Raw genomic sequence first — 14891 nt, 5'->3', positions numbered from 1 at the left:
GATGTTGATCTTGAGACTCTATATGTATTACTGTTAGATAAGTAGCAATAATAAATATTAACACACACACGACCTACTGAATTCATACATGTACATGTTAAGGTTTGTGTATGAACATGTGGTCAATTTTAGTGAAACTTCCATGTGCTGCTGGTGTTTGTGTAGAATATTCTGTAGATATGTGTTAGGTCCATTTGATGTAAGATGACTTTTTTGTGTTTTATTTTGATTAATATGGAAGAGATAATGAATTTATATTTAATGAGTCAAGAGTTAGTTGTGGATAGTTATGGATAGAAAAATAAAAATTATTATTACTTTTTTCTTATAAATGTCACATTTTATTGTCACTGAATTAAAAAGTTTATTTGGTATATACTTTTCATTAGTAGCATGTATCCATTGTATGCTATAGCATGTTTCCATGACTAGAGAGGGCTTAGGCCATCAATATCTTATAAAAACTTGAATCATCAATATCGGGATTCAAAGGCAATTTTTTTGATTGAATCACTGAAGGCCTGTTTGACTTGCTTGTTCCTCAAGGTGTAAATGAAAGGGTTCAACATGGGAGCAATGGAAGTGGTTAGTACTATTACTCCCTTGTTGGTAGCCACTGAGTCCTTTGCTGATGGTTTGACATAGATGAAGATGCAGCTGCCATAAGTGATGGAAACCACAATCATGTGGGAAGAACAGGTAGAAAAAGCCTTTTTCCTCTGCTGGGCAGAAGGGAATCTGATAATGGTCCTGATTATATATACATAGGAAAGAACTACACAAAAAAGGGTTGTGATGAAGGTCAGCACAGCACAGCCTATAACCATCTGCTCAATGACCCATGTGTCTGAGCAAGAAATCTTCAGGAAGGGAGACACATCACAAAGAAAGCTATCAATGACATTAGAATCACAGAATTGCAGATTTTGGCTCAGGCTAAAGGGTGGGAGTATGATGAACAACCCAGCCATCCAACAGCAAAGAAGGAGCCTTCTGCAGATAGTGTTGCTCATGATGGTGGTGTAGTGCAGGGGTTTGCAGATGGCCACATAGCGGTCATAGGACATGGTGGCCAGGAGAAAAAATTCAGTTACTCCAAAGAGATCGGTGAAAAATGCTTGACTGGCACAGGCGCCATAGGTAATAGTCTTGTCACCCGTCGATAGGTTATACAAGTATCTAGGAATACAAGCTGATGTGAACAAGATTTCTAAGAGGGAAAAGTTTTGTAGGAAAAAGTACATCGGGGTTTTGAGGTGAGGATCCAGTAATGTAAGTAAGATAATTACCAAGTTGCCAGTTATATTCAACAGGTAGGTAAACAGCAGGAAAATCAAAAGCAGATTTTGAATGTGTGGATCCTCTGTTAGTCCCAGGAGAATGAATGTTGTTATCGTATGGTTCCTCATAGCTGACCCCTGATTTTTATCTAGTCTCATGAAAAAAAATTAGGTATTTTATCAGAATACATGGAGGCTACAGTTTCATAGTTATTAACCATGAGAAGTAAACTCAAACAAAAAACTGGCTCACATGAAATGTCTTCTTTGTTTTGGTAATTAATATTTCCACTATTTTCTCAAGCTTGTAATGCATCTTACAATATTTGAAGTGATATATATTACAGATTAATTTAACAGTTACAATATACTAATTTAAGATTCTCTTCCTCTCTCTTCCATTATTCAAATGTATTTTACAATTTTTGTCTATTTTTAAACTGGTTTTCATTAATGATACATTCATCATTAAGACTTAATTTTCTTCTGTGCACTTCTTTTTCATGTTTTGAAGTTGAAATTAAAGTTCACTAAAAGTTTCCTATCCTGTTTGCATCTTTATCTCTCACAAAACACAGCTATATAATAGATGACTTGGAGTTTCTTACTGAGGCTCTCCAAAATCTACCACCAGTTATAATTTCAAGCCCACCCAGTATAAAAATTACTTGGTTATTTTGGGTATACGTGGTGTGGTCTGTGGTAACTATATGCAACAAGTTTTATGATTATTAAGTAGATTAACTTGTGACTTTTTATTTTTTGCAGTGTTGGGAATCAACCCAGGGCCTTTTGAATAGAATCTACACGTGATAATCCTTCTATGTATATCTAGTAGTGATCTCTCTTCAGAAATTCAGATTATATACAGCCACATTGCCCCGTATTCAACACACATACATTTCAGTCCATAGACCGTTTTCTTCTTATGTGTTTCCTCTAATAAAGCGAGGCATTGAACCTGCATGCTATACCAGGTCTCAAACAATCACTTTAAAGAAAGCATATATTGGAAGCACTGTCTCCAACAGTCATGCCCCCTTTCTGTTACATCTTTCCTGAAGAGTCATTGAATCAAACCCAAGGATATCAATATCTCATTGATTTTCAGCCTATGCATTGCTTATTTCCAGAAATCCTTTTGATCCATATGAAAAAAGCTGGGTATGGTGGCCCTTAACTGTAATCCCAGAGATGGTGAGATGGAGGCAGGAGGATCCCTGAGGCTCACTGGCCAGCCAGGCTAGGTGGACCAGTGAACGTTAGGTTCTGTAACAGACTGTTTCAGAAAATAAGGTGGAGAATGTTTGGAGAAGATTGCCATCTAACACCACTCTCTGGCCTTTACATGCAGATGCATACATGAGCATGAGCATCCACACTCATACACGCTTATATACACAAGTATCACACATACATCATAAATTAATAGGTGAATTTTGCAATACTGGATTTGGGTCAATAGTGCTTTTGCAGTGTTTTACTCCCCTTTACCATAGCTTACTTATAATATCCATAATTTAAACATTTTTGCTCAGTATTTTTAGGGCTTGTTATTTTTCTTACACATCAATGAATGAAAGAGTTTTCTGGAAGACTCTAATGAAATAGAAGCAAGGGTAAATTTAACATACTGACTGATGAAAATATTCCTTTCTGGTCTGGCAAGATGCCTCAACTGGTAAATGTCCCTAGTGTGAGCCTGATGACCTGAGTTTGATCTCAGGATCACACGATGTAAAGGACAGAACCAACTCCTGCAAGTTGTGCTCAGACACCCACAATTACACTGCGACACATTTGTGTCCCCCAACATAAATACAATTAATAAAAAATCCATTATTACTAAGATAAGTACAAAGTCAACTCTACTCCTAAGTCAAGTCCTCACATTTATGTTACTGGTCTCAGAGAAGTATCTTTAACCAGGATCTTGGTTTTCATGGGAACTGGAAGTATGAAAGACAGTGGAGTTACACAGGGAATAATCTCAATAGATCACTTTAAGATATAGTGACAACCTCCTCAGGAATCTACCTACCTCCTTTGAATCCCACTCTTGGCAGCTCACAGTCACCAAATGTCTCATCAAGGAGCTCAACTCAACCCTGAACAATTTGAGAACATTAGAATCTAGGAATATATTAACTTTACAGCAATTTTAAATTTTAAATTATTCTATGAGAAAACCATTTTTTCCTGTACTGTTAGCTTCAATTTTTGGCAGCACATGACTCCAAAGTGTGACAGAATTCTTTTTTAAATTCTATTGCTTTGAGAATTTTACATTATAGTATATATAAGGGATTTCAAATAACATAATATCAACCAAATTCCTCTAATTTGAGAGTATAAAAAATGATGCTGTTGTATGGCTGTTAATTAAATGACATATTGATGGCCTCTTTAAATAATTGCTATGAATAACTGGAAAGGAGCTAGTGGTAGTACTCTTATGCCTTCCAAAGTTAATCACAGTTTCTGTTAACAATGTAACTATAGAAAACTAGTAATGATACAAAATTGAACATGAAGGTGCAGTTGAGTGATGGTCTTGTGGTAAATGTTCCCAAGCATCTTCATAGGCAGCCCTATGAATTTGTAGGGTTTTTCTATTGTCACTATACTAAGTGTCTCCTCATTAGATTATTCTGTTATTATACATCTGATTGATATTTCCTTCATCGTGCTCCTGTATTTTATCATTTCATTTCCAGAAGTATAATGTTAAGAACAATCTCTTTGATAAGAAAATCTAATGTTTGTAATTCTCATAGCTGTACTACCCATGAGACTTTTAAACCTATACTTAAGAACCAGAAGATCTTTCATAACACAGGTTCCGAAGTGTATGAGGCTGAGGAGATGGCACAGTTGGTAAAGTACGTGCTTGCAAACACAGGAGCCTGTGTTCAATCCTAAGAACTGATGTTAAAAGAATTCTCAGCAGGCTGGAGAGATGGCATAGTGATTAAGAGCACTGGGTGCTCTTCCAGAGGGCCTGGGTTCCATTGCCAGCATCCACATGGCAGCTCACAACTGTGTGTAACTCAAGTTCCAGGGGATCTGACACTCTCACACCAGTGCACATAAAATAAAAATTAAATAAATTATTAAAAATTCTAGGCTAGGTGGTGACTGCTTGTAATCCTAATGTTGGGAAGGTGGAGGCAGGCAGATTGATGGGACTTGCTGGCTGGATAGTCAGGTGGAGTGGACAAGTTCTAGACTAGTGAGAGACCCTGTCTCCATTAAAAAAAAAGAAGAAGAAAAGGTGAATTGTAAGAATGACACCTGAGGTTGTCGTCTGGCCTACAACCCCCCACATACATGCAAACGTTTTCTCACATATTAGAGCGTCTTAACCCTGACACTCATCAGCTACACAGTGCCCTCAGATGAGGAGGGTGCTTCAGTGTCTTCTCTTACAGGCTGCTAAGACAAAATTTTAAAGTACAGTCAACTATTTTGTTTTTTATGTATTTCAAAGTAACCAGAAAGAATAATATATCCCATTTATCTTATCATATGGAAAATTTGTGCAGTTGAAAATTTGGTCTGGTATAGGAAAATAACATAAAATGAAATAACAAAGCAGCTAACATTCTATGCCACATCTACATTTTCTTTCTGAAAATATAACTGGATATTATGAATAATGTAGAAATGTAAGTATTGTACACAGAACTGTTACAATTGGCCATGTAACTTGTCATATGTTATTTGCTTTTAAATGTGTCATGAATACTTTTGGTGTCTATCCGACACCTGCCTAGGTTAATCATAACACCCCAACTAAATGATCCAATAATACTACTGCCATTTTTATTTCTTCAGTCATTCTTTCAGTGACAAATTCATGTTCATATTCATTATCTCAACAATCAATTACATTAAATCTGAAATATGTTTAATCATGAGCCAGTATGTGTAATGTCTGAGATTTGCTTATATAAATGAGTAGAAAGAACATTCACTGTAGGTCTCAAGCAAGCTGTAATGTGAACAGTTTGTTTAAACATTTTGCCAGCTAAATATGGTAATGCATGCCTTTAATCTCAATGTTTTGGAGGCAGAGGCAGGTAAATCTGTCTGAGTCTGAGGCCAGCTTGGCCTATATAGTGAATTCCAGGACAGCCAAGAAAGATCCTGTTTCCAAAAAAAACCCCAAAATCAAAACACCCCCCCAAAACCCCAAAACAGCACAAAAGACCCAAACCAACCAACCAACCAACCAACCAACCAACCAACCAACCAACCAACCAACCAACCAACAGCCAACCAACCAACCAACAGCCAACCAACCAAAAACAAAAATGAAAAAAAGAACTCTCAAGTTTCCTTCTTTCAGAATTAGGAGCTACCCAGTGTATCTAACAACTAACAAAACCCTAATCTATAGCCAACATCATAGAGGAAGGAGGTTCCTGTGACTTCTGGTGTTCCATGGCATTCCAAGAGATTGCAGGAGAAAGTAGACAAAATCTGGAGGTGCTGGAAGATTGTCTCTGCAGCTTACCCAGCCTCCTGCCAAGTCCTTACCCTTGTTCTTTAGCATTTAGCCCAGTCTGTAGACTCATGGTTCTGATGCTCAGAGTGGAATCCCTTGCTCTAAAATACCTATCTTTGCTTACAGTCCTAGAGACTCTCCTCTTCTATGAAATATTAAGAGACAAAATTTGAAAAAATTATTGGAACTAAGCCATGCTATTCTCCCTATATGTACTTGGAAGATTAAAAAATGTAACTGCAGGTCATTCAGTGTATCACCTTTTAGGTAACTATCCAGTCATGGTTAGAGATGATTTTCATGTGATCAGATGCTATTTTCACTTTGAAGTGAAAGTGGGTTCATGTCAGGTTACTGAAGTAACAATCTAGATAAGGCTCATTATTTTATGCAACTGACTAAGGTGGGCTACTGAATTTATGATTTCTACAAAAGGGGCAACTCCCATTTAAGGTTCATTTACAATATATCAGAATAGTGCATACATGAACAATATTGATAAATGTATATCAGATGTGCTTCTCTGAAACATTTTTCTAGTCTTCCATAAAGAAAGGCAAGTAAGGGCAACTAGGAAGTTGTACTCACTCTTTGGAGAGTCAATCGCAGCTCTTACTGGATAGTAGCAACAGTGTTCTTGCACTGGACTCTGGGCAGATCTTGCTAGTAAAGACTTGTGTTTGAATTTCTGGCTTTTTCCTCAAACGTTTCCACTTACCCTAGGATGCTGCAATGATTTTATCTGCTGGAATTCTCACCTCCAACATAATTCCCTGGACATGTTTTAGGGGTTTCATCTACTTTAAAATGCTCTCGGTTTCGACATAATATGGGATTCTTTTTCTTTTTCATATTAAGACTTTTCTCTGGTTTTGAAAGAGAAGATGTTTTGATTCTCATGAACAGGTGAGAAGGTTTGTATGCCAACAGGGCAATTGTTTGCTTTATTTGTCAAAGTTGAAGTAAAATAGCCACATGGGACCTTGTGAAATGAACTTGGCAGAATCCCAAAAAATGTAGCAGTGAGGACAATGTCCTCAGAGAAAGGGAGATGCAACAGTTGCAACCAGTGCAAGCCAAGGTAGCTCTGAAGACCAAAAGGACACACTGTACAACATCTCCACATCATCAGGACGTGGTTTACTTTCATCTTAAAATTATAATAGAAACAAATAAAAATTCAGGTATCATGGCAAGAAAATGTCAGAATAATCACAATTTTGGGGGCAAATTACTTCTTCTAGTTTTATAGTTAATGGTACAACTTAGATCATGCAATATATGTATGTACATTTGCAAACATTTAATACTACCAAAATAGTCCTGATATAGTGGTGATAGGGAATGAAAAGAATGCATTAGAAAGGGAGAAAGGCTGTAAAATGTCATCCTCTAGGCACTACAAAGTCATTGCAATCATGAGCTCCCAGTACTTACTTTCACTGGGCCAGCACGTGACTGTCCCTGTCCACAGTCAAGTAGGGGAAAGGACTGGTGGGACCCTACCATGAATATCCATTGGAGAACAGGTAGCCTCTTCAACAAACCGTGCTGGCAAAACTGTATAGCCACCATGATGACATTGGGCTATACACTCCTCTGCACTCCATAGTGTATGAAGCAGGTTTTCATGCTGTGCCTTGCGCTAGGAGACTCATTTAAAAGCAGCTTTTACCTCCACTTATGTACCATCTTCCAGGTACCGCCCATCCAGCACAGACTGATGAACGATTTATTCTTGGAAATAGAAAAGGAGTCATCCTGGAAGTTTATTGGGAGTGGATTGAGACCTTAGGGGTGCATTGATGTATTAAAATCATACCAGAGAAACCAGGTCCAAGACATTACCAGATTTTCTAGGGGAAATAGCGTAACTCCAGATGCAGTAAAGTGACTGACACCTAGCACTGAAATGGCATGACCTCATACCAACCTATCACCTGATACCTGAGGTCTAGGTCAAGAAATAACAGAGGACTACATGACTGTCCCTGGAGCCCGTTTGTCTTGCTGGGACCGTGCTTTGAACTACTGTTTCCTGCTCCTGGACCCTAGTTCATACTTCCACCTCATGACTGGATTCTGCAGCTTTATTGTCAATATAGTGATGATAAACGTCTTCTTTTTTATCATTTTTTATTTTAATTTTAAATAGCTTGTTTTACATGTCAATCCCAGTTCCTTCTCCCTCCCCTCCTCCCGCACTCCCTTTCCCCCCCACCCTCCCACCCTATTGCCAAATCCTTCCACATAGGGGATATCTAGAGTCTGTCATTTTACTCTGGGTAGGGTCCAGGCACTCCCCTAAGAGTCCAGGCTGAGAGAGCATCCCTCTTTGTGCTATAGGCACACGAAGACTGTTTGTATACCAGGGATAGACACTGATCCACAGCTCAGGGCCCCATAGGTTGCCCAGGCCTTCTCGCTGACACACATTTGGGGGGTCCAGATCAGTCCCATGCTGGCCTCCCCACTGTCAGTCTGGGGTCCAAGAGCTCTCCCCTGTTCAGATCAGCTGTCTCTGCTGGTTTTGCCAGCCCATTCTTTGCCAATTTGCTCATCACTCCTCTCTCTCTGTCACTGGGTTCCTTGGGTTCAGTTCAGTGATTAATTGTGTGTTTGCCTCTGCTTCCATCAGTCACAGGATGAAGGCTCCCAGATGGTTATAGACATCAAGTTCATTATCAGGAATGGGCATTCGAGGTGGTCTCTCCACTATTGCTTAGCTTGCCAATTGGTGTTATCCCTTTAGATCACTCGAGGTCACTCTGGTGCCTGATCTGTATTCGATCCTATGATTCCCTCTTCCCCTATTCTACCCCCACCCCTCAACTTCCTGTTCCCCCATGACCAACTCTCTTCCTCTTCACCCCCTCTCTTCTTCCCAGGTCCCACTCCCCCCCAAACCCTCGCCGTGTTCCCCATCCATTCAGAGGATCTTGTCTCAATCCTCTTCTCTTGGGTACTATGCATATATGCATATCTTTTAGGTTCTTTCCTGTTTCCCAGACTATCAGTGAAAGCGCAGACTGGCACTATCCTGATCCATGTCTAAAATCCATATATGAGTGAGTACATACCATGTTTGTCTTTTTGCGACTGGGTTACCTCACTCAGGATGGTTTCTTCCAGTGCTATCCATTTCCCTGCGAATTTCAAGATTCCATTGTTTTTTTCTGCTGAGTAATACTCCATTGTGTAAATGTACCACATTTTCTCTATCCACTCTTCAGTTGAGGGGCATCTAGGTTGCTTCCAGGTTCTGGCTATTACAAATAATGCTGCTATGAACATAGTGGAGCAGATGCCCTTGTTGTATGAACTTGCCTCATTTGGATATATGCCTAAGAGTGGAATTGCTGGGTCTAGTGGTATATTAATTCCCATTTTCCTGAGGAATCTCCGTACTGATTTCCAAAGAGGCTGTATGAGTCGGCACTCCCACCAGCAGTGGAGGAGTGTTCCTCTCTCTCCACATCCTCTCCAGCATAAATTGTCTTCGGTGTTTTTGATTCTAGTCATTCTGACAGGAGTAAGATGGTATCTCAGAGTTGTTTTGATTTGCATTTCCCTGATGGCTAAGAATGTTGAGCACTTTCTTAAGTGTCTCTTGGCCATTTTAGCCTCCTCTACTGAGAATTCTCTATTTAGATCTGTACCCCACCTTTTAATTGGATCCTTTGGTGTTTTGGAGACTTGTTTCTTGAGTTCTTTGTAAATTTTGGAGATTAGCCCTCTGTCAGATGTAGGGTTAGTGAATATCTTTTCCCATTCTGTGGCCTGCCTTTTTGTCTTTTTGACTGTGTCCTTTGCCTTACAGAAGCTTTTTAGTTTCAGAAGGTCCCATTTGTTAATTGTCGATCTCAGTGCCTGTGCCACTGGTGTTATGTTTAGGAAGTGGTCTCCTGTACCAACTCGTTGAAGAGTATCTCCCACTTTCTCTTCTATAAGTTTCAGTGTGGCTGGATTTATGTTGAGATCTTTGATCCATTTGGACTTAAGTTTTGTACAAGGCGATAAACCTGGATCTATCTGCAGTCTTCTGCATACCAGTACCCAGTTATGCCAGCACCATTTGTTGAAGATGCTTTCTTTTTTCCATTGTACAGTTTTAGCTTCTTTGTCAAAAATCAAGTGTTCATAGGTGTGTGGGTTAAAATTAGGGCTTTCGATTCGGTTCCATTGGTCTACCTGCCTATTTTTGTGCCAATACCAAGCTGTTTTCAGGACTATAGCTCTTTAATAGAGCTTGAAGTCAGGTATGGTGATGCCTCCTGAAGTTCTTTTATTGTATAGGGATGTTTTGGCTATCCTGGGCCTTTTGTTTTTCCATATAAAGTTGATTAATGTTCTTTCCAGGTCCTTGAAGAATTGTGATGGAATTTTGATAGGGATTGCATTGAATCTGTAGACTGCTTTTGGCAAGATTGCCATTTTTATTATGTTGATCCTACCAATCCAAGAGCATGGGAGATCTTTCCATTTTCTGGTATCTTCTTTGATTTCTTTCTTTAAAGACACAAAGTTCTTGATATACAGGTCTTTAACTTCCTTGGTTAACATTATCCCCAGATATTTGATGCTGTTTTTGGCTATTGTAAAGGGTGATGTTTCTCTGATTTCTTTCTCAGTCACTTCATCATCTGTATATAATAGGGCCACTGATTTTTTTGAGTTTACCTTGTATCCTGCCACATTGCTGAAGGTGTTTATCGGCTCTAGGAGTAATCTTGCGGAGTTTTTTGGGTCACTTATGTAAACTATCATATCATCTGCAAATAGTGAAAGTTTGACTTCTTCTTTTCCTATTTGTATCCCTTTGATCTCCTTTTGTTGTCTTATTGCTGTAGCTAGAACTTCAAGTACAATATTGAAGAGATGTGGAGAGAGTGGACAGCCTTGTCTTGTTCCTGATTTTAGAGGAATTGCTTTGAGTTTCTCTCCATTTAGTTTGATGTTAGCTGTTGGTTTACTGTATATTGCTTTTATTATATTCAGGTACGTTCCTGTTATCCCTGATCTCTCTAGGACCTTTATCATGAAGGGGTGCTGGATTTTGTCAAAGGCTTTTTCAGCATCTAGTGAGATGATCATGTGGTTTTTCTTTCGCAGATTGTTAATATGGTGGATTACACTGATAGATTTTCTAATGTTGAACCATCCTTGCATTCCTGGGATGAAGCCTACTTGATCATGGTGGATGATTTTTCGGATGTGTTCTTGAATCCGGTTTGCGAGTATTTTATTGAGTATTTTTGCATCAATGTTCATGAGGGAAATTGGTCTATAGTTCTCTTTCTTAGTTGTGTCTTTGTGTGGCTTGGGTATCAAGGTAATTGTAGCCTCGTAGAAAGAGTTTGGCAGTGAGCCTCCTGCTTCTATTGTGTGGAATACTTTGAGGAGTATTGGAATTAGCTCTTCTTTGAATTTCTGGTAGAATTCTGCACTGAAGCCATCTGGGCCTGGGCTTTTTTTGTTTGGGAGACTTTTGATGACTGCTTCTATTTCATTAGGAGTTATAGGTCTGTTTAGATTGTTTATCTGTTCTTGATTTAGTTTTGGCAAGTGATATCTATCCAGGAAATTGTCCATTTCCTTTAAATTTTCAAATTTTGTGGAGTACAGATTTTCAAAGTATGCCCTGATGATTCTCTGGATTTCCTCAGAGTCTGTTGTTATGTCCCCTTTTTCATCCCTGATTTTGTTAATTAGCATGCTCTCCCTCTGTCTTTTGGTTAGTTTGGACAGAGGTTTATCTATTTTGTTTATTTTCTCAAAGAACCAACTCTTTGTTTCATTGATTCTTCTCAGTGTTTTTCTGGTTTCTACTTGATTGATATCAGCCCTCAATTTGATTATTTCCTGGCATCTGCTCCTCCTGGGGGGAGTTTGCTTCTTTTTGTTCTAGAACATTCAGCTGTGCTATTAATTCTCTACTATGACTGTTCTCCAGTTTTTTCATGTGGGCACTTAGTGCTATAAACTTTCCTCTCAGCACTGCTTTCAAAGTGTCCCATAAGTTTGTGTATGTTGTGTCTTCATTCTCATTGAAATCGAGGAAGTCTTTAATTTCTTTTTTTATTTCTTCCTTCACCCAGGGATGGTGCAATTGTGCATTGTTCAATCTCCACGAGTTTGTAGGGTTTCTGCGATTTGTGTTATTGTTGAATTCTAATGTTAATGCAAGGTGGTCTGATAAGATGCAGGGGGTTATTCCAATTTTTTTGTATCTGTGGAGATTTGCTATGTTTCCTATTATGTGGTCAATTTTAGAGAAGGTTCCATGTGGTGCCGAGAAGAAGGTATATCCTTTTGTATTTGGGTGGAATATTCTATAGATGTCTGTTAACCCCAGTTGGGTCATAACTTCTATTAGTTCTTTTGTTTCTTTGTTGAGTTTCTGTCTGGAGGTCCTGTCTAGCGGTGAGAGCGGAGTGTTGAAGTCTCCTACTATTAGTGTGTGAGATTTTATGTGCATTTTGAGCTTTAGTAATGTTTCTTTCCCGTATGTAGGTGCCTTTGTATTTGGGGCGTAGATGTTTAAAATTGAGACTTCGTCTTGATGTATTTTTCCTTTGATGAATGTGAAGTGCCCTTCTTCATCTCTTTTGATTGATTTTAATTTGAAGTCTAATTTGTTAGATATTAGGATTGCTACACCCGCTTGTTTCTTGGGACCGTTTGATTGGAATATCTTTCCCCAGCCCTTTACTCTGAGATAACGTCTGTCTTTGATGTTGAGATGTGTTTCTTGTATGCAGCAGAAGGAAGAGTTCTGTCTTCATATCCATTCTGCTAGTCTGTGTCTTTTTATAGGCGAGTTGAGGCCGTTGACATTGAGGGATATTAATGACCATTGATTGGTGATCCTTGTTTGTGCTTGATTTATTGTTAGTGAAGTTATTTTGTGTAGTTTCTCCTCCCTTTTTCTTTTGGTGTTTTGTAAAGTGTGATTATATATTGCCTGTGTCTTTGTGAATGTAGTTATCTTCCTTGGATCTAGGTTTTCCTTCTAGCATTTTCTGTAGAGCTTGATTCATGGATACGTATTGTTTAAATCTGGCTTTGTCATGGAATATTTTGTTTTCTCCATCTATGGTAATTGAGAGCTTTGCTGGATATAGTAGTATGGGCTGGCATCCTTGTGCCCTTAGCGTTTGTAGGACATCTGTCCAGGGTCTTCTGGCTTTCATTGTTCCCATTGAGAAGTCAGGTGTAATTTGGATAGGTCTGCCTTTGTATGTTACTTGGCCTTTTTCTTTAGCTGCTCTTAATATGTTCTCTTTACTCTGTAGGTTTGATGTTTTGATTATTATATGGCGAGGTGACTTCTTTTTCTGGTCGAGCCTATTTGGTGTTCTGTAAGATTCTTGTACTTTCATACGCATATCTTTCTTTAGGTTAGGGAAGTTTTCTTCTATGATTTTGTTGAATATGTTTTCTGTACCTTTAAGTTGAATTTCTTCACCTTCTTCTATACCTATTATTCTCAGGTTTGGCTTCTTCACGGTGTCCCATATTTCCTGGATATTTTGTGTTAAGGATTTGTTGGTTTTGAGATTTTCTTTGGTTGATGACTCTATATCCTCTAATGAGACTTCAACACCTGAGATTCTCTCTTCTATCTCTTGTATTCTATTGGTGATACTTGCATCTGTAGTTCTTGATCATTTACCCAACTTTTCTATTTCCAGCATCCCTTCATTCTGTGTTTTCTTTATCGTTTCTATTTCAGCTTTCAATCCTTCAATTGTTTGAGTTGTTTCCTTATTTTTTTTTTAGGTTCTTTTTTTCCATTTTAAATTTAGATAAGAAACAAGGTTGCTTCACAAGTCAGTACGAGGTCCCTCTCCCTTTCCCTCCCCTCCTCCCGTGCCCTTCCCCCCATCCCCCCGTTATCCCCTCATTCCCCCAGGGAGGGTGAGGCCCTCCATGGGAGTGTCCATAGTCTGTCATTTCATATAGGGCAGGGCCTAGACCCTTCCCCAAGAGTTCAGGGTGAGAGTGCACCTCACATTGTTCTATGGGAGTCCAGAGACCGTGTGTATACTTGATGGGTACTGATCTGCTGTCCAAGGCTCAATAGATTACCTAGGCCTCCTCACTGACACCCAGATTCAGGGGGTCTTGATCAGTCCCATGCTGGATTCCCAGGCTGATGCCTGGGATTCAAGAGTTAACCTTTGTCTGGTCAGCTGTTTCTGGGGGTTCAACCAGCCCAGTCTTAATCCCTTTGATCATCAGTCCTCCCTCTCTGATACTGGCTTTCTTGAGTTCAGCTCAGTACTTAACCAGCCAGTAAATGAAGTTTCTGTTTCCCAGACTCTCTGGAAATAGGATTGTAGACTGGCACTCCCCAGATCTATGTCTAAAATCCATACATGAGAGAGTACATGCCATGTTTCTCTTTTTGTGACTGGGTTACCTCACTCAGGATGGTTTCTTCTAGTGTCATCCATTTGCCTGCGAATCTCATGATTCCATTATTTTTTTCTGCTGAATAGTACTCCATTGTGTAGATGTACCACATTTTCTCTATCCATTCTTCGGGTGAGGGACATCTAGGTTGCTTCCAAGTTCTGGCTATTACAAATAAAGCTGCTATGAACATAGTGGAATAGACATCTTTGTTATATGAATGGACATCTTTTGGATATATGCCTAAGAGTGCAGTTGCTGGGTCTTGTGGTAGGTTTATTCCCATTTTTCTGAGGAATCTCCATACTGATTTCCAAAGTGGCTGAACCAGTTGGCACTCCCACCAGCAATGGAGGAGTGTCCCCCTTTCACCACATCCTCTCCAGCATAAATTGTCATTGGTGTTTTTGATTTTAGCCATTCTGACAGGAGTGAGATGGTATCTCAGAGTTGCTTTGATTTGCATTTCCCGAATGGCTAAGGATGTTGAGCACTTTCTCAAGTGCCTCTCAGCCATTTTAGACTCCTCTATTGAAAACTCTCTATTTAGTTCTGCAGCCCACTTCTTAATTGGGTCCTTTGCTGTTTTGGAGACTTGCTTCTTGAGTTCTTTGTAAATTTTGGAGATCAACCCTCTGTCAGATGTGGGATTAGTGAATATTTTTTCCCATTCTGTGGGTTGC

At 39.2% G+C, this 14891-nt stretch overlaps 1 protein-coding gene across 1 annotated transcript; it reads right to left on the bottom strand.

Moving 5' to 3' along the window:
* Positions 1 to 473: 473 nt before the first annotated feature.
* On the bottom strand, positions 474 to 1409 carry LOC101827348 (olfactory receptor 6C2-like). Its single transcript, XM_021232831.2, has one exon. The coding sequence runs from the start codon at positions 1407 to 1409 to the stop codon at positions 474 to 476; it is 936 nt and encodes a 311-aa protein (XP_021088490.2).
* Positions 1410 to 14891: the final 13482 nt, after the last annotated feature.

The sequence above is a fragment of the Mesocricetus auratus genome, unplaced genomic scaffold (assembly GCF_017639785.1).
Source record: "Mesocricetus auratus isolate SY011 unplaced genomic scaffold, BCM_Maur_2.0 Super-Scaffold_100011, whole genome shotgun sequence".
Taxonomy (NCBI): domain Eukaryota; kingdom Metazoa; phylum Chordata; class Mammalia; order Rodentia; family Cricetidae; genus Mesocricetus; species Mesocricetus auratus.
This window is presented reverse-complemented; position numbering and strand designations above follow the sequence as displayed.

Bases quoted from the DNA above. Each gene is read 5' to 3' on its own strand.
- LOC101827348 (XM_021232831.2), bottom strand. From the start codon at position 1,409: ATGAGGAACCATACGATAACAACATTCATTCTCCTGGGACTAACAGAG.